Source organism: Synchiropus splendidus, chromosome 1 (genome assembly GCF_027744825.2).
Source record: "Synchiropus splendidus isolate RoL2022-P1 chromosome 1, RoL_Sspl_1.0, whole genome shotgun sequence".
Lineage (NCBI taxonomy): Eukaryota > Metazoa > Chordata > Actinopteri > Syngnathiformes > Callionymidae > Synchiropus > Synchiropus splendidus.
Genome location: NC_071334.1, coordinates 52,257,312 through 52,277,997, shown reverse-complemented (window position 1 = coordinate 52,277,997; position 20,686 = coordinate 52,257,312). Strand labels below are relative to the sequence as shown.

At 41.0% G+C, this 20,686-nt stretch overlaps 1 protein-coding gene across 1 annotated transcript in view; it reads right to left on the bottom strand.

Annotated features, from left to right (window-relative positions):
• ptgfrnb (prostaglandin F2 receptor inhibitor b) overlaps window positions 1–20,686 on the bottom strand; it is a 55,786-nt gene that overhangs the window by 31,506 nt on the left and 3,594 nt on the right. Inside the window, exons 2-5 of the mRNA XM_053876136.1 lie at window positions 15,887–15,999; window positions 9,318–9,576; window positions 5,351–5,758; window positions 2,099–2,518 (exon numbers count right to left, since the gene is read on the bottom strand). Coding sequence (XP_053732111.1) covers window positions 2,099–2,518; window positions 5,351–5,758; window positions 9,318–9,576; window positions 15,887–15,999 — 1,200 coding nt within the window. The remainder of the gene's footprint in view (window positions 1–2,098; window positions 2,519–5,350; window positions 5,759–9,317; window positions 9,577–15,886; window positions 16,000–20,686) is intronic.

Below are 20,686 nucleotides of genomic sequence, written 5' to 3'. Positions count from 1 at the left end.
CTATTCCACTGTAGCTTCTACTAAAAATGTTTTAGGCCCTACGACACGTGTTACCAGTCAGAGCATCACGCAAGTGACAGCACAGGTGTCACTTAATTCATATCCACTTGGGGGCTGTGACACGATGATTCACAATAAACTATCACCCAAGTAGCTAAGTGGAATTCAGCCTGGTATAATTAGCCCAGTAACACCTCTGTTCAAATCCTTCTGACGCATGGCTGTGCCTCCACTTCACTTAGCTTTGAATGCCAAACCAATTAGCTGCCCCTGACTATCTGAAAGTTTCTTGTTGTGCAGACCAGGCATGAGATACAGTGATGCCATTTTCCAGCATGTTATAAGCAAGTTGGCAAGCAAGACAAACTCATCCAGCAAAATCATCATCCAGTTGTTGAGCAACCATTTCAGTGAGGTTTTCCTTTTTTTTCATGAAATCTTCAACTTTGATATCACTGTTCTGAAAGGCTGCAGCTTGAAAACGTTTAGAGATTAGGGCATACCGTGAGGAGAAAAATATTCTGAGTGACCCAAAATTTGTGACGGAACTAAATTCACTCATCTAATTTCTCCATTATAACATCACTAGGTTCTGGCCATAGAGAATTAGATAAATGTTACCCATGCTTTTCTGTATGTTTACAGTATCATCACTGTAGCTTACAGTGGGAAACGTTGGCAATATATGATCTCCTACAGGTTTGGACCGAGCCTACGGCTGTTTCTATTTTCATTTTCTTTCTTTTCATATCCATTCACTACGTCCATCGTGATGTTTTAACCCTGAATCAACACAGGACAACCTAACAGGCTGTCCAGAAAAGCAGACTCTCCATGCTAATATGCTGCCCCCCTGAATCTTATGCCAGCCTCGGCGTGATGAAGTATGAAACAGGATGTCTGCTGCCACTCAGCAAGAAGGTTCCGGGTTCGAATCCAGCTCTGGACCTTTCTGGATGGAGTTTGCATGTTCTCCCTGTGCCTGCATGGCATTTCTCCAGGTACTCCGGTTTCCTCCCACAGTAGAAAACCATGCTCACTAGGTGAATTGGACACTATACACACTAGGTGTACATGTGTGCAATTTCAAATTTATTCACTCAAGAACCCGGTTTCAATCGGACATGGTGCCTGAAAACAGGACTCTCCATTTTACACTAGCAACCGAAGGCTAATGCTGCAGAATAATAGCCGCTGCTTAGTGAGGAGGACAGTGAGGCAGCAGTGAGGCATTTGTGAGGAGCAGACTCAAGTCAGGCCGGAAGCGGGGGAAAGCTGGGGGGGTTGACCCCCTCAAAAAAAATAAATACCTCTTAGAAACTAGAGCTCCTTTCAAACTTGGCTCCAGAGACGCTTAAAATCAGATAATTTTTCAGTTCATTGCTGATTCAATCTGGCCAACAGCAGCCCAGGGGCCACATTGTGCCCATCGCCTGTATTGATTTGGGCTGAGGTCGGAATTAGAAACTTTTGTGTCATGTACATTTTAACAGTGATCACTGTCTTGTCAGTCAACTCACCAGAAAAGTGCTTCAACAAACCCACACACATGCTCATGAAGCGTTTAAACACCATTCAGTTTCCAGATTTGCACATTTCTAACTACAAACTTAAGGGGAGGACACAAAATGTATGACTCCTCTTAAGGATTATAAATCCTTATCGGTTCACAGCTCTATTAGACACCTTCCAGTTTGGGCCTTGGAACCAAAAGAGGGCCAGACCAGCTGAGCCAACATTGCTGACCCGTGCATATGTTTAAAATGTTGAAAACCTCCCCATCAAATTTCCATAAGTTCCTCATCTTGACGATGCTCTGTTTCGTAGCAATGGCTTAATAAAGTTCTCCTCCATCTGAAACCTTGGTGAATGAGTCTGTGAGGTGCAGTTCACGTTTAAAATGTTTATCATAAAGCAGCAGCGTGTTGATGCGTTAGTCAGTCACAGGATCATATTATCACACATTATCACACAGAAAAACAAAGCAATGTTTTGTTCCGATTTGTTTCATCTCATTGATGCCGAAACACAAAACAGTACACACATGAAAACAGACCACATAATCTAGGTTTAAAAGGATGAATGGCAAATCACTTACTGATCTGTGAAACCTTCACCATCACTGGATTAGATGTCTTCTCCGCCACCATGTGCCAGCGTCCTCCTCCTCCTGCACTTCTCCCACCTTTCTCGATGAAGGCACGAACGCGGCAGGTGTACGCCCCGGCGTCCTCTTTACTCACACCCCTCACGTCTAGCCTGTACTCTGCACCTCCAGTTCTGTCCAGACTGGCCTCGCTTCTCTTGCCCGGCATCCCGTTAACAGACACATTGGAGATCACCACTCCGCTACGATCCAGAGTGATTATATCACGGCCACCTGACAGCCATGACACTTCCAAGGCCAGAGAGGGCAAGTTCTCAGCAGAGACGGAGCAAAGAAGGGTCAGCTTGTCTCCAGGTGTGAGGGACAAGCTGGAGGAGGATGGAGATGAAACCTTTACACTCAGTGACTGACCTGCACAGGACAGAGACAAAAAATATTAACATTAACATTAATTACACTTAGAACAAAGATAATAAACCAGAACTGTGCGTTGCAACAATCACCTGATGAGGGGAGGATAAAATGGTTTCCTTCTAACATATATATATATGTATACGGATATATACGGATATATATATGAAAATACTGTATATATATATTTATTCAGTGTTTCACAAGTGCAGATGCTCTATTCAGAGAAAAGGGATTCAATAACTTCAGCGACTTTATTAGCTAGGAGACCACTACTTCTCCATTGGAAATCTTGATCTCCACCTGTTCATACACTAATTATACAAGATTAATGATATATTTACTTGAACTACGCAAAAAAAAAAATATTTGGCAGGTCTTAACCATAAATTAGAAAATATATGGTACCCTTTTCTGAAAAAAAAAAGTTCCAAAAAGGGAAATTAAATTTAAAAACTATATTTGGCCCCACCAAATCTGATCACCTTTCACTCTTTATTTATCTACAAAATCTGTTTTTTTCTTTCGGCCACAAAATCTTCTAAATTTGATATGATTAATTATTTTGGGTTCACATAAATATACTGCGAATAATATATATAATGCGTATATATATATGTGGCCGCTTCCTTGCTGCATTCCTCAGGTGGTGATGCCTCGTTGTCCAGTCAGAGAAAAGTAAAGTAAAGTAGTTCTCCTCAGACTCACAGATTGGTTGGCAGTTACAACCAGAGCAGCACTGAGGTGGGATTGTCTCCATAGGCTGTCTGGAGAGAGACGACTGAGACACAACCCTTTCTATTTGACTTAGCTCATCCTCTTTACTCAAGTCCAAGTGTCAATACAGGGACACAATAGACAGAGAAAAGGACCAGTGTGTGTGTAGCTCTGGTTTCATTATCAACCTCTGAATACTTTCTGGCAAACAAAGAACATATAGGAACCTGGAAGGTTTGCAGATATTTTGAACACAGCAACCAGAATGAAAGAATATGTGTACTTTTTTTAACATGGCAGGCGAAGGTCAGGAGCCTCCCAAGGCAGAATCCGAATGTCAGAGATAACAATTTACTAGTGCACACACTCAGAGATGGGCATGTACACTTCTCATGGAACCTTTCAAACCTTTTCTGTACCCCGTTGATTCAGATTTTTTACAGCTCACAAAATGGTTTCATGAAAAGTAAGACCGGTCCACCGATGGAGGACCCGTTAGCTCAGTTAGTGTGGGATTCTGCTCACATTTTTTGGTACGAACAGCTCTCATGTTTTGGAGTCCAGGGGGAATACACCTCCTATGGACATCACAAAAATTATGACTTGAAAGTGATTCCAACCCATAACTTTTTTGCGATGAAACATTGAAAAACGTGAAAAAAGTGCTGTCCTGTTGTGTGAAATCTGACACCAAAGTCGAGCGTGTTTGAGTTCATAATCATAATTTGTACTTTTTACACTAGAAACTCCACAATTGACACATTGGTGTGATCGGATCCACCTGTGTGTCTGCCCAGATGAGATTGCAGACGCGCCCTCTTTGACCAGCTGATCTACGACCCGCTGCAGCTGCAGCCAGAGAAACAACTCAGATATTGGAGGATTTTTCCTTGATCGTAGTTTTAAACGTCTCTAATTGAAGACAATTCTCAACCCGGGGTTACACTATGGTGCCTCAACTATCACATGTGGTCTGGGACATAACCACTTAAATTAACAAGGGAACAGTATTAACTAGTAGACAGCACCACTACCATTCACCTCTCAGTGAATAGGTTTTGGTCTTTGGCTATAGGGTGAACAACAACACTCTGAGACAGCAAACTTGGTAAGGCATCAGATTGTTTGCTTTTTGCACAATAGTAGCAAAAAGTGCAATGACACTCCTGAATGTTGGGATTAGGTTTGCAACTAACACTTATTTTAATTCTTTAATTTGATTCTTCAAAGCATGGACATGTGTGTCTGTGAGAAATCTTGATCACTCACCAATATTTTCAGCTCATCAAACTTCAAACAACTGTGAACACACTGCAGAGCCGCCTCACGTCCGTGGAGACGGCCACAGCTGACAACTTCCGAGAGAGAGTTGGGTGGAGGAGTTGGGAACACCATTGATAAACGACGGAACTGCCTCGCTAATTTAACTCACATGTTCTGGTCATGGCCAGCTTTGAATGTGTATTGGGAGTATCGTTTTCGAGACGGTATCAAACTCCTTAAAACCAAATTCACAAGCACGTGCCATGATTGCTACTTTTGGGATCACTGAGCAAAAGCCACCACAACTCAATGATACACATAATATTATTGCCTTCACCACACTTCTCGTATGTAGAGGAATATTATTGCACCAGAAAGATGCAAACCCTCCAAAGGCTTTTCAATGGCTGGCTGACTCCAGGAAGTAATACAATAGGCAAAGGCACATTTTCCATTTGGGGGATCAGAGGCCATATTCTGGAAGACAAGGCACCCGGTTATGTCTCATTTGAGGACACTGAGGGTTCTCTGTTGTTTCATGTAACCGCCATATTTTCTAAGTTATACTTTGTTTGATGCTTCATCTTGATTGATAAATTCTGATACTATTTTTAATACTACAATTTTCTACTATTTATTACCACTCTGTGTCAAACTACTGTATAACACTTGAGGTTTGTAACACTTGAATGCGCCCTTGTTGTAGTTGGTGGTTGACAGAAGGATAAAAAAAAGGGGAAAAGCCCAGTCATTTTTGACAGTAAACACACAAAAGCACCAGTAAAATGCACAAGACACATTATTTATAGAGTGATACAGTATTTCAGTGTGTGCATGCGCCTGTTTATCTACCTGTTGGAGTAACAGCGACGGTTCCCATCTCCTTTGTCTTCTCCACAATCTTAATCCATTTCCCTCCATTTTCATGTGTCCACTCGGTCCCATTGCACTCATAAATCCCTTCATCACTGGTGGTCATTCTGGAAATGACGAGCTCAAACACGCCGTTCCTTCCCGGGACGAGGCGAATACTTCCATCACTGTATCTGCGTGCGTACTTAGTCCCTGTGATCACTTCGCCTTGAGGACCAAAACTTAAAATCTCCTCCGAGATGGCACCCTTCTTCAGCGACCAGGTGACTGACAGGTAGGTGGGCTGAGTGAGTTCCCGAGTGACGTTGCAGGAGAGTGTGAGGTCACTTCCCTCAGCGATGACTGAGACTGGAGTCAGCGGCAACACCTTGAGGGTATTTGGGATGACTGGATAGAAAAGAAAATAAACAAAAAAAAGATGAGTCACGTCATCACGAAATGATGAAGAGGTAGGCCCCTCCTAAACATCTCCCCTCCACCGGCATCTAGCTGCACTTTGATATCAGGCAGCAGAAAATGATGTGTGCTGATGCGTTCAAATGAAAGAAAAAAAAGAAAAACAGCTTGCGTAAGTCAAGAATTTAACTTCAGAGCATTTCAAATATAGATGACTAATGTACTTTTCCTTTTGATGAGCCTCCATAAGTGTTTTATTCCTCGCCAAATCAACTTTCTTTTCTATATTACATGACGAATCGTGCAGCAATAATGTGATACATGCTGTGTAAAACCAATGTATGTACTTTTGGCAATTCCAGGTCACAATGAATGAAAATTAACTCCCAAGACACAATTATTCTCATAACATGCTGTGATATGTCAAACTGGGAGAAACTCTTAACAATAACAGAAACAGCCTTTGACACATAAAGGAAATAAAAACAAAAGAAATTTGTGCATTGACAAAGAACAGCAAGGGCTCAAAGCTTCAATAAAAGAGGCTGGGTAAGGGAGACCCCAGGCTTGACCGAGGCAGCACTAGCATGGAAGCAAGAGCTCCGTGGCAGAGCAGCTTGAGGGCAGGATTTTCACAGGGTGTCATGGAAACACCCTTTTCTAACAATTGGACGCCCCAGTTTTAGGTGCCCAAAAGATGGCCCGTTTTCCCTCCAAACAAACTAAACTATCTAATCAAAATGTACAGAATCACCCCTGGTTTCCACTGAAAGAATCTCAGCCTCTAAAACGACAGCATGAGGTGAGAGGCTGTGTGACGAAAACAGTCCGACCAATGTGTCACATGCTGGCTCAATAGGCTCCAGCAGCACAGATGCTTTGTGTATTGTGCCTGAGTTACTAAATTGTAGCCACTTTTTCTGAACCTGTTAGCCTCAGAGATATAAAGAATAATGAACGAGGACAATATAGAATACTAAATATAAGTAAATACATGTTTTGTATTATTATGGTAGACATATCTTCGTGACTTGGTCACTTATAAGTAGCTCAACATATTAAAAAGTCTGGCCACACGTGATGTACTGTACATAAAGCACAATTAACTTCCTATATTAATATATTGTACTCACAGTGGACAGGGAGGAAATCATTCAGCAAAACTAACAACTTTCTGATTCAAGGATGGATTATTGGCATTTCATTCAGTAACAGTGGAGACCCTGAACAGCAGCATTAACAACTTAAAAACGGAAGCAAATTTGAAATGAATATAGGTGAACGACCGTATAACAGTACACATCTACATTTTGAGCATAAAAGAAAAACAAAATAAAACATTAAATCGATGCGTCATTGCCATCAGTTTTGTTGCTGAATGATCACGTCATGTAATCCAATGTCATCAGGGGTTGGACTGAGCTGCTCGGAGCAGCCGAGCCCATCTACTGAGTCACAGTGCTCCCCTTTCCCACCTCCTCTACTGAGTCAGAGGAGAGCCCAGGACAGAGTTGGTGCCCATTTGCTCGTCTGTCTCTCCAGCCTCATACTGTGATGATACTCAGAAAAGTATATTAAAACGTCATATCCAGATATGACAGTTATTTTGCAATACAGTCAACGCTACTATGCTCTTCTTGCTTTTCCTGTTCTATCCATGTGCGTTCAACATGCAATCATGTTTCTCTAAAGGATTTCAAACACTGTGCATGACGTTCATCACACCACCTCGTCATATCTTAGGTGCAGCCCTGCGCGGCACTCCCCTGTTGCACAATGTCAGTAGGCCAGGGAACACGACATGAGTGAGTCAGCGTAGGCGTTGACTATAACTCTGCTTTGGTAACAAGCACCTGCCCCACAAAAATCAACTGAAAATTAGCAAAGGTGTAAAAAGGACACTTCAATATAAAGTCATGATGAAGAAGGAGCAAAGATCTCCATTCCCCTCATCTTTTTTTACTGGTCAAAAATCAGAATTCTGAAAATCTGAAATTCTACAAACAAGCTTGTTGAACTCACCTCACTAATTGGGACTGAAGCCAAAATATTCCTTTTTAGACGTTCTAAGTGATTTGAAGTGAAATAATGGTTCAGGCCAGCTGTGAATTGCACGATTGCTTTGCACGGCACTATTCAGCCTTAGAAAGATTTATTGTATTGCTTGTGTTTAGTGGTCATTGCAGAAAAATAAATAAATATTAAATAATAACAAGGATAAAATAAATCAATAAACAAAATAGACAAAGCCACATGAGCCCAGAACCACTTGCATATGGATGGGACCTCTGGGCCCATTATTGATTTCCAAACTTGCATGCCCTACAATGCAAACTGTTCTGGCGACATTTTGAAACTTTAAACCTTAGCATGTAGCTGGTCTGAGCACAATTACTCACAATAAACATCCACCCAGTACATTCATAAATCTATTTGAATAGTGGCATTGTGGCAGTATCTATTTCTAGTTGTGTCTGAGTGGTACTTGTTGACCCAATTCTGACAGGGAGACATGCTTTATCTCCGTCAATGTTCAAATGGCTATGTATAACGAAAAGACTCGGGCTGGACAATGAAGTCCAGTGGCTAAAGTTGGACTGGGGCTTCTGCAGTGATGCAATGCTTTGTGACACACAACAAGGGCAGCAAGAATAATCTGCGCTCAGCTCTGTCAATTAAAATTAGCCTGAACTTTTTAACCCATAGTAACCCACTCCACACTGTTTTCTTATATAACCAAATATTTTCAGATATGCTACATTAAAGCAGATTCATGAGGAGGAAGAGTTCAAAATATTCCTACATTGAACTACATGCAGGGAATTATCAGTGTGCATAAGCAAGTCTTGTTCGCATATAGCATGATATAAATGCAGTCTATGTTTTTACAATCTTTGGCCAGACAATTGGCCACTTTGCCACTTCATCATTCACACATTAGTTGGGCACATTGCTGAAATGTCCACACAACATAAATAATTATATATAATAATGATGTTATTGATTTGCCATTTGAAGCATGAATGCTACATTATGCTATCACAAGGCATTGATTTTTGTGAGTTAAAAATGCAGTCGTGGCCATAAATACAATGGTACGAACAATTGGCATGATAGTTCTTTCGGTGTATCAGTTTTCCATTTCGAGCTTTGGTCACCCATTTTTTTTTTTTTTTTGTATGGAGTCTCACTCAAAACCATGCTGAGAGTGTCATTGACAGCTGCTCAGTCTTGTTTAAAACTCCTGGACATTGCTCTTATAAATTGGCAGAAAACTAAATGGATAAAAAAAGCAAATTGCAAATATGTAGCTGCAGCTCACAGTTCAGATTCATTATCTCAGTTTGCTTATTCTTGATTCTTGTTCTTGTCAGTTCCCACTATGTTATAAAGCTGAAACTTGCACTCATTCTTCCTTTTGACTGTTATTAACAGTCTGACAAATGACTTTGTGAGCTCAATTACAGTATTTATAATAAATAATATATATATATATATGCACATACACACACAACATAGTACACGCCCACCAACACAAACAATTGCTCACCGATGAGTTTGACCTGAGCCTCGTAGTTGCCACTGATAACCGAATCTGTACTTGGAGTTGTGCACCAGTAGAAACCTGCGTCCTGCGGTTTTGCCTCGGCTATCTTCAGCTCCACTATGTTATCATGGAGACGAACCACAGAGATATCACCAGAAGCAACACGTTTACTGAGCGTTGGGTGGGAGTAGCTGGCATCGAAGGTGGAGATGATCTTTGTCCTGGATCCGGTCGGATCCCTCGATATCAACCACTCAAAATCCTACAGGCCAGAAATGGAGAATGAGATGTCAATAAAGCTGCATTAAAATGTGTCACATGAATAAAAAGGCATAGACGGCTTTACTTTTATTTTCACCATTTGATACAAATAATGGTCCTATTCACACACAGGCTGTCTTAAAATTGATATGTTTTACAAAAGGATTTCATAGGCTAAACATGTGGATTCAAATGAATGTGTGACATTAGCCATACCAGTTCATTTCAATCTGACATCAAGAATATAACTCTTCACCTCACTACATCTGAGGGACCGAAAAGGAGCAGATACAGTGCTGATCTCTTTAACAATATGATTTAATCATCAGTGTTTATGACCCTGTCATTACACTTCTTTGTCCATTATTTGACAGGTTCAGAAGGTTTCAGAACATGAAACTCTCAACCTTCAGTGTCTCAAGCAGTCTGTCCTATGGCAGTTCGAAAACATTTGCGTAAACCCGGTTTCATTCAGGAGGTTTGGCTGTCTGCAGCTGCCATGTCTGCTGTCTTACATGTCATGCAGGCCTGCCCAGACTTTCTCTGCTTGTGAGCAACCTACAAATGACCCACTCACAGTGACCTACCTACCATGAAAATGCAAAACAAGTATTTAACAGATATATAGAATAGTTCATATGTTTACAAATAAATTGCACTTTGATGGTAGGTAGATCATTGAGACTTGTAGCTCACGAGCTGAAAATGTCTGGGCCGTTGGGTTGCGTGATATGGAAAAAAAAAATTATCACGATAAATGTAGTTATTTCGGCGATAATGATAATCATCACGATAAATCCTTTTTCATTCAATTCCATGTGTTGTGCACACTACAGTCTCTTTCTTGAAACTGTTTCATGATGAAAATAATTACTAGAGTTTGTCTCCAGCATCATTATTTGTTTATGTCTAAATCTAATAGTTAAAGTGTAGAGATGAGAAATTCAATGTTTCATGTCTCTCGTAGAACCTGGTCGTTTTATTTAGGGATTAAATTGAGCCATCTGTCTGCTGTATCTCAATAAATGATCATTTAGTCTTATTCTATTCTCAAAATCATGATAGAAACTGTCAGTCTTTTCTTGCGCAGCAGAAGACCTGCATGTGTTGATATGAACCAAGGCAGACGACCGCGTCAGAGAACCTATGAGGACTACTCCATCTAATAAAATAAACACAGATCCAGAGACTAAGAGTCGATCAGTGTCATTATCACAGGTTCCCTTTATTAAAAGTAAGTTTAAAACTACGATCGTGAACCAAAGTCCACCAAACTCTCCACAGCTGTCACATGCCGGTGTCGGAGCTGGAGAGCATGGCGCGCCGTCGCAGTCTCGTCATGTTCACGTGTGCAAGTCCAATGCAGCGAGTGTGTCACGTGTTTATTGAATTTATCGTGAGATGCAGAATTCTCATCGTGGAGATTGTGTTTGGCGGTATATTGTGGACGATTAATTATCGCCCATCCCTACTGGGCAGCCCTGCTTTATACTGAAGAGTCACCAGGACGATATAGCCAGCCACGCAGATCTCACTTGTTTCTTGACTACACAGACAATGAGGAAAGTGATCAACCAGAGCGTGACCATGTGAGACAAGGTTCGGACAGTCCAAATCATATTTGACGGGTGTTGAACCGCTCCTGCCCAGTCATCACCAGACCAGTGACACAGGGAAACGGTGGCCATGAGTGTTTTGACACTCACGCATACAAACAAAATGCATCCAAGATAAGTGTTGTGTAATATTGCAATTCTCCTAGCAAGTGAAGAAGTCACAGGGCGTCTCCTCCACCTCCTTGCGCTTCCGTTTCCTTCCTCCTCCCACAAAAAACTATGAGCTATACCACACGGCTGTGTGCCACCCTAACGCTGATCCCAGATTCATCCACTAATACCCAACAACACCACTTGTCAAGTATCTGGCCTATTATCACCTTTAAATGACTATAATGCAGCCACTACTGTAAAACCTAGGAATTCTTGAGTGAAGTGTCGACTCAGGCTGCAACAAAGCTGCTCAGTGGCAGCTTGTGGTGTGACACTAACTTTGTGGGTGCACATGTTGCAAATTGTTGTTCGGTTTCCTTGATGCAGTATTGCCAAATGGCCGCCATTGTGGCTGGCTGGCTCAATGGCGGGCCACCAGCATCACAAGTAGTGTGGTTGTCTGCAGAAATGGCTTTGTTATATCACTTTCACATTGTGAAACGCATTACTCATCATGTATGAATGGAAAAAGAATCGTCTTCTGATCGGCCATTCATGATGACATCAAAACTGCCCATGTTGGCGCTGAAAAATAGACAGATCGATTGTTGGAGACCAACTTTCATTGACACAGAGTCAGCATTTACAGTCACCCTATCCAATACTCTTTGAAACTGGGTCCCAGAGTGGCCCATCTGCCTCTCTTTGAAAGTCGCCACTTCACATCAATACCAACTACTTTTTCCATTATAATGAGCAGCATAGACCACTTAAAACACCGACATGCAGCTGACAGGTGAGAAGCAAACACCCAACCAATAAGTCAGTCACAAACACAAGTTTAATATTGTGAGGGACTAGTTATTTTCTCAAACCATAATCAAATGAGAATTTATGCAAGTTTTTACTCCCTTTAAAGAAAGCAGGTGACCACAGAGGAGGAGAAACAAGAGTCCCTCTACACAGTCCTGCACAGCAGTTCGATTTCCAGTAGTTCAGTGATGACTGAGATAAAAGATCAACCGCGTCGTCAGTAAACACCAGTGCCCCTTAACGCAATCAATTGGTTAAACTAGTATGCCAATGTTAACAGAGAACACAAGCATCCGCTGTTCCATCTTCTAATTTGTTGCTAGAGCAATAGAGCACCACAACGGTCCCAGAATAGGCCCTATATCCATTTTTGATTTCATTCATTTCAGCAAATCTGAGTAGAGGACTTTTTGAAACCTTTGCAGAAATTGATCGGACAGGAAAATGTCATGTAACAAGGCATAATGAGATGCAATATGATGGTGTCTGTGCTTGTCATTTGCACTATTTTTTTTCCAAAGGAAAAGAAAACATAGCATGAGTTCACATGGAGTCAAAAAGCTAAAAATAAAAAAGTTATTACAGCACATGCCAGGTGTTTAGGAGACAAACTCAGAGAGGCTAGATTGAGATGGCTGGGACATGTACAGAGGAGAGATAGCGAGTAGGGATGCACCGATGCTGATCCTGGTATCAGGTATCGACCCCATGCAGCCTCTTAAAGTAGGATCAGGTATCAGTGAAAAATTGCCAATCAAGGGCCGATCCAGGCATTTACACTCTATATTTAGTGCTCACGTTGAAGTCATGCAAGGCGTCCGTCATAATGACAACATGGCAGCAGCTCAAAGCAGATACAGCGCTGCTGCAGCGGAGTTTTCAATTTCCACCCGAAGCTGAGCGGATTACTAGTTTGTAGCTTACTTGAATGAATGGATGTCCTCAGCAGCTACACGTGTGTGTGCTGAGGGAAGTGCTTCGTTGAGCGATTGATTATGAATAGTAAAGTAGTACACGGCACAAGTTTAGTTAAGAATATAATCATGTGAAACGCTGAACTAGCGATCTTAGATCACATGTCACTGCACAATCCCACTCAGATCTGTGAATCATTGCAGAGCCTCTGTAACTGCGGATGTTTCCTGAATTAAAGGCGCTTAAAAGTACCATTATAAACATAAAATCCTCTTGAATTTCCTCATGCCTCGTCTGGGTCTGTGTTCCTCTCGCAGCAGAGATGGAGTGGGTCATGAATATGAGTCTCATCGGACAGACACAATGGTGGATCTTATCAAATCTCAACTTTTGAGAGTTTCCTGTGTCAAAAGTCACAGTAAAATGTCAGAGTAAAATACAAATAATGTCAACACATAGTGTTCGTAGAGTACATAGAGTTCGGTTGTGTGGCTGTATTTTGGATTCAAACCAGATGACAAGCATTAGTCTCAAGTGATTTGCAAGACTTGTTTTTCACTTGTCCGACTGATTGATTGTGATCGGCGAATGTCCATCACTACCTGTCATTGACGATCACAACAACTGAGCACGTGACAGCGGGCGATCGGATGAAGCCCCGCTGGTTGTGATGCGTCCGCTCCACCGTACTCACAGCTCACTGAGCAACAGCATGTCTGCTGTGGAGGTTCTTTCAATTTGTCATGTAGAGTTTGCATCCTGCGGCACGTGCATGGTAAAATGCTGTGCAGGGAAGCATATTCAAATTAAATACGCCATTTAAAAGCTCCAACACTTGACAGACCATGGAGAGTTTCACGAAGAGATTCACCAAACTGCAACGTGACACTTCAAATTAAATGTTTTTCAGTCGTCCTTTAGACATAGTAGTTGCCGCATTCAGCAAGGTTTTTTTTTTCGTTCTTGAAGAGGTATATTAAAACGTGTTTGAATTAAAATTATGTAATGGTTCATGTTTTTGCATCTTGTACACAGAAGGTCTCATCATTTTCATGACAAATTCATTCCAATCCATGTGATCGGCACTCTGGCTGATCGGTATCAGTGATCGGCAGGCCTACTTGAGATGATTTACTTTACAATACAAGTACTTGTACAGTACTTGTATTGTTTTATCACATAATGATGAAGAAAATCAAAATTTGGGGGCTGGTGAACACCAAAGACTTGGAAATAGATCAAGCAGGACAGCTGTTTCCACAGACATTGAGCACTAGGTGAGCAAGAATGTAGCGCATGGGTGCCGCATGAACGCTATGGTTCTCAAACACAGTAATCTGGTACAACGCGGGCGAATGGATGCCAGTATTGTTATATACAGCCTGGCAACAAATGAGTGCCTGAATAAGAGAACGGATGCGTGCCGATGACTTTTGCCATTCATGACCATTATCATTAACATGTCCGAGCTTGCCCAACTCTGATGCCTCACCCAGTCACCATATTTTCACATCGAGTCATCGGGTGAAAACAAACATGTTGACATGACTTTACAACAGTGAAAAGAGCTCATCAATATCGTCCACAGTTTTGTCACAGTTATGTCAGAATTCCAGCGAGCGGACCGGTTTGGTTCGTCTTGGGCAGCGTAGAAACTAGTCCCTTTACCCCAGGCGTAACGACAACAATGGCATCTGCAGCGGAGTGATGAGGTACGGAATGGGATTTAAACAGATATTCAATTAGGACCGTCAAGATTAAAATTTCTTATCTCAATTAACTGGACTAAGTTAGAGTTAATTTGCAATTAATGGCAAGTTAAACACACATCTGTTCTAAATGTAAGTTAAAGGAATATTTCATTAACACAAGAATGGCCAATAATGCTTGCTCATCTAGCAAACACTTGTTCACAAGAAACTGTCTTCACAACAAACAAGAACTATAAATCTGAAAGAATAACTAAACCTGAACCTCCTCATGCTGTGCTGTGTTTTTCTCACAGCAAAGATGGAATGGGTGAGACGCGAGCATCTGCAGTCTCGTTGGGACAGACAGACAGGTGGATCTGATAAAATCTCAACTGTTTCTCGTGTTAAAAGTACAATTAAAACTATGATCATGAATTACAATGTAACTTTCTCATGACTCTCACAGTAAAATGCGAACAACATCAAAACCTAGGTTTTTATTGTGGAATTTTCCCGAATTTGTGTCACTTTTCACAGGCTGATATCCTCCTTCAACGATCCTCCCCACTCCAACTTGAAGCAGTTTTTGAGTGATGTGTCGCCCGTCGAGGTGGAAGTGAGAGAGGCAGTGCAGAGCCATGTCTCAGTCATTTAAAACAGAACTAAACACAAAAGCGGTTTTTAAACTGATAATTCAGATCATTACAATGTGAAATGCCGAACTAACTAACTTCAATCACGCATCACATCTGATGCAAATCGCACAGTCTCTGCCACAGCCCAGTCAAATGAGAAGGTGGGCGGGTTCAGAGTCAAGCATAAGGTTTTTCAAAATGTTAAAGTGTAGTTTTTCTATCATTCATTACAGATGCTAACAATACAGGATTTCAAAAACAATCATCAAACTTGAACGATATGAAAAAAAAAAATGCCCTGGTTGGAGTGGAAATTTTTGTGTTCTCATGGATCTGCCATATTGGTCCCACTTGACTGCCACAGCATAAATTGACCCGCTGCACAGCGACACTGAAAGATGTAGCAACTTGTCCATCTTATAGACTGAGGTTGTACTGTGGCCTGTCAGACAGTCAGTCCATGTTAAATAACTTGGCAAACAGTCGAGCGTTGTCTAACTGGAGTTTGTGACATCTAATTTAGAGTAAACATGTTGAAAATAACCCACCTGTTCACGGGGACCTGCATAATCATTGACATCACATCTTATGGATACTGGTTGACCCTCTACTCGGATTAACGGACCAGGAGACACCGTCACCACTCGAGCCCAGGACACATCTAAGAACAAACAAAAAGGAATCATAGCACATAGTGACTGTGAAAGGTCTACAGGAAGTTGCAGAGGATGGGAGGACTCAGAGCTCAGATTAAGACAAAAGTCTTGGTGAAGAACATGTACAAGCCCAACAACTGATTATACATATAGTTATACCGTACTCAGTTTGGCATAAGCCTTGGTTTTGGTCTTGGTCGAAACTCAGTCTCTGGCCCTCATAGTCTCAACGTTGAACTGTTCTCTGTATGCTCTGGTCTCAGTCTCGACACCAACATTATTGCCATCCGACACAAAAATGATCCTACTTGAATATTTCCTAAGTGCAGGGTTTCGGCCAAGATTTTTTGATACTCCCCAAAATGTAATACGTGGCCCAAAGTCTACATACAGTGTTGAAGTTTTTGGTCAATTTGAAGTGTTGGAGAGCGAGAACAGAGTGTATTATATAATGGAAATTTTGCTTATGTTTATTATATGTAAAGAAAAAAAATGAAATAATCAAAACATTAACTTTTACTTTACAAACATGTACATAAATATGTTCTTGATTTATGCAATAAATTAATATTACAACGGTCACCATAACCGACATCGACCACTCTAAACACAAAAACACGGATTCACACATTCCAACTGACAGAAGCTTGTTGAGACGAGCCTGGCGTTTTGCATAATGGGAGTGACTCTAGGTGCATTCCAGCTCACTGTTAAAGCAACATAGTGCTCGAGAAGCAGTACAGGACAAAAGTTGCCTCTGACACTAGTCAAGACCCTCTTATCTATCTTTGAGGTAAATTTCAGCAACCCAATGTAAATGAGAGAACAGCAGATATACAAAGGCTGATAAAAATGAGAAAATAACGGATTAATAAGAAACTTCAACATTTGATTTAATGACAGAGAGACTAGAGACAGAAATAAAAGAAATAACATTTGTGATGTTGAATGTGGGTTTTAAAGAGGACGACTTACATGTGCTAACATGTTTGTAAACACGGATGTTGCATAATGAACAGCTACTGAACAAATTCACGGCGATGTAGTCTCTGTAGGCGAATTCGAGATCATCTTAGGTAACCTTCTAATGTGATGGAGCGGAAATACCTTCATTTTATTGTAAACTTGGAAAAAAAAAAACGCCAATAAAAAAGGCCAAAATACTCCTCCATTTAAAAAGCAGGAGTTAGTTTTGTGAATGATTGTTTAAAGTTTGGAACTTATCTGCGATCTTCCTCCTGTCATCAACATCAGACATCCCATCAAAAACAGCGTGCTTCCATGTGGCGAGTGTAGCAACTCGCAAGATGTGGATTACCGCAAGATTACCATAGTAGACAAATATGGTGCCCACAATGGCACGGCTGCAAAATTACTGGGCGGAAACACTGTTTCAATGGAAACCTGTGTGATGACACTACGAGTAGGGCGATATACAGACAATAATAATCGGACATTGAGGGTGTCCTGCTGTGGCTACAGGAGGGTGTCTATTTTTTCATGTTTTGCAGTTGCGCTGCCCACAGTGTCAGAATATGCCGTGAAAGATGTGTTTCAGTTGAAAACGTCAACACACAACACAAAAGGCGTCAGCCCAGAACGCAATTGTGCACTTTCCCATCATCAATATATTACGCCAGGGGAAGGAGGATGTGTTGGTTGGAACACAAAGTGACCCAGGGGGAAAAAAACGGACCAGAGCCACCCCGTACTGTTCTGTGGAAATGCGACAATAGAAATGAAATGAATCTACCCAACGTACACATTCACCAAAGTTGAATAAATACTGATTTGATGCACGAAAACAATTATACTGTGTGGTGAGCAAAGTGACTCACTGCCACTTAGTCATAGGCTTCCTCAGGGCTGCGCAGTGCAACCAATTTGGTCACATATGCAACCAAAATGTCTCAAGAGTGTGACTAACATTTCTCCCTGTTTGCACTGCTGCACCTGGCACTGCCCGGGTTTTCACAGTTTTCTGCCGCAAGAGTATCTTCTCTCTGCGATCTCCTTAGTGAGTGCATAGACATGGAAAGACACAATAATACTCACTCCTACAGTCACAGAGGTACAGAGGAGCGATCGCTTCTCCAGTTGATGCAAGGATTGCAACATTAACGATACCTTTTGCACTATGGGCATTTAAAGTGTACAATAAACCATCTTTATGGGATTACAGATGTTTGCACACATGTGTGTGTTCTGTCTAGTCTCAAAAAATACCTATGAGATCAGATAAAACGGAAATTGTGATTTTCTAATTCAAAATTTGGACATCTCGTCTACCCCTAGTGACATGCTTTTAGTGTTTTGCCATTTTATTACAAACTTTAATTACCATGAAAGAACTGAGACAAGAAACCGTGGCTTGTACATGTGATGGCTGGACGACCAGAGCAACTGAGCCCTACTTAACCATCACGTCTCATTTCATTTCGAACGAGTGTGCATTAGTGTCAAATGTTCTCCACTCCAGAGCAATGCACGAAAGCCACTCGGGGAGCAACACAGAGGAAATGAATGAATGGAGATCAGGGGTCAAATGGTGCGTTTCCACCAACAGGCCCCTTTTCCCCCTGGACCTCTTTGCATTTCCACCGAGTTTGGTACTGTTTTGAGGTGGCAGAGACATGTGCAGTGATGTCATGACATTGCAATGTTTCATTCATTCATTCATTATTTAAACAGCAGTCATAGATAACCCTTCGCAAAAAGAAGTTTATTGAAGTGTATATTCAAGAGTATATTTACTCTACAGTGAAACACACAGTATCTTGAACTCCCACTGCTCAGGATGAACACCTCAGTGTTCTGGGTGTTGCACAAGTGTTTTTTGCCGAGACGGAGATCACAAATCTAAACTGTTCCACAGATATTATGTTTGTCTGGAGTCGCTAGTCTGGATGATATGGCCTTCATACCCATCACTTATTGTAAACAAAATAGAAATAATGTTGAATTTATTGAGGTGAGAATGTAACCACCTTTTTTCTGAATGCTGAATCAGATAATACATTAACAATATACAAAGATTTTAAAATCCTACAAAAGTAACTTAAGTTATTTAAGATATAAGATTGATATCTACATCTTCAAGTTTCACAGTTCACCAGGTACATATACTGATATTGAAATCAAGATGATCATGTAGTTCTTATGTAATAAGCTGTCAATTCATATTTAAAGCATTTTTACTTTCTTTCATTGAAGTCACATCTATACTTCAGCACTCTTTGTGCAGTCGAGTGTTCAGTGACACAAAGAGCCTTTGGGTTATTCACCACATTTAAATTTGTGCATGAGTGATTGTTGTGATGCACTGATCCACATCCAGACAAGTAATCATTAGTTTTCCAAATATCTCTAGATTTCTTTCTCTAGAGCTAGATTTTTTTAGAGGAGCAAGGACAGTCTGTGTATATGAGTCTAAATGAGCAATAATGCTCATTATTGTTTGTCTTTGTTTTCCAGCAAAACATCAGTGACGCAAATGGAGTGGACACATTTCTCATCCAACACCACCACGTGGCCCCGAGCAAGCAGCTAAATATGATTAAATATGATTAGTCGACGAGTAAAATTATCGTAAGTGGCAGCACTAGACCATAAGCATTCAAAATCTACATTTCAGGGACAAGAGCCGTCTTCTTCGTCCAGAAAAAAGAATAAATAAAAAGGCATCATGAAAAGAGCAGGAGACCTAGATTAAAGAATACGGACTGATAGTACCTCTCTGACCTTTTGTTGCATTTCAATTCATGTTACCTCTTTCTTTTTTTTTAAGCATTTAGTGGTGTGTATAAGCGGAAAGAAAATAAGCAAAATAACTGACACAGACCGTCATCACCTTTTGGCTATTACTGGCATTAAGCGCTATAACACATACCATAATTTCTGGACTATAGAGCGCCACGGAATATTACTAAAGTAAAATAGAGCTTGTTCATACATAAGCCGCAATGAGCTACTGTATAAGATGTTGGCGCTGCGGTGCAGTCTGTGCCATCGAAAGGTCAGTGGTAAACTCTTCTTTAAAATGCCAGCTCTTGACAAGTTTTGAAAACAGGGTCAAGCATGGAGACTGACTCATGAAACAAACTCTGTTGTGTTCTGCACTTCAATCATGAACTTATCACATCTTTTATTTGCATTTAAGCACTCAAAATGTGCCTGTCCGACAAGTTGAGGGACCACAGTTGGTAAAGAAAATGCCTATGATTTCATCAGCGTGATGTGATGAGGCTTCTTATTCTAGCAGCACCTTTAGCATATAAGAATCCACATATTAACCGCGTCTTTGTAAAGGCCAAAGGGTTCAGACTGCAAGAAAATGTAGCGGCATTTAGTCCGGAAATTATGGTAATTTGATGAAAGGTTGTCATGAAATAAAGATGTTAAAAAAACATTATATAAACTCCAAATGAATCTCTGATGAGTGAAGATAGTTGTGCTACATTGGCAAGTTGGTGGCAATACCACTGAAACAGCAATATACAATGCTTTGATTCAGATTGTGTCTATTCAAACTTTCCAGTCTAAAATGTGTCAAGTGATGGTGTAGACGGAGTCATCCATGCTATGTTGTGCTGTTCTTAGTTTTTAAAATTTCCTACAACTCCGGTGTTCACAATGAGTGAAGCAATGTCAACCACCAACGTTGCGAGTGAGCGTTTCTGTAAGTGAACAGTG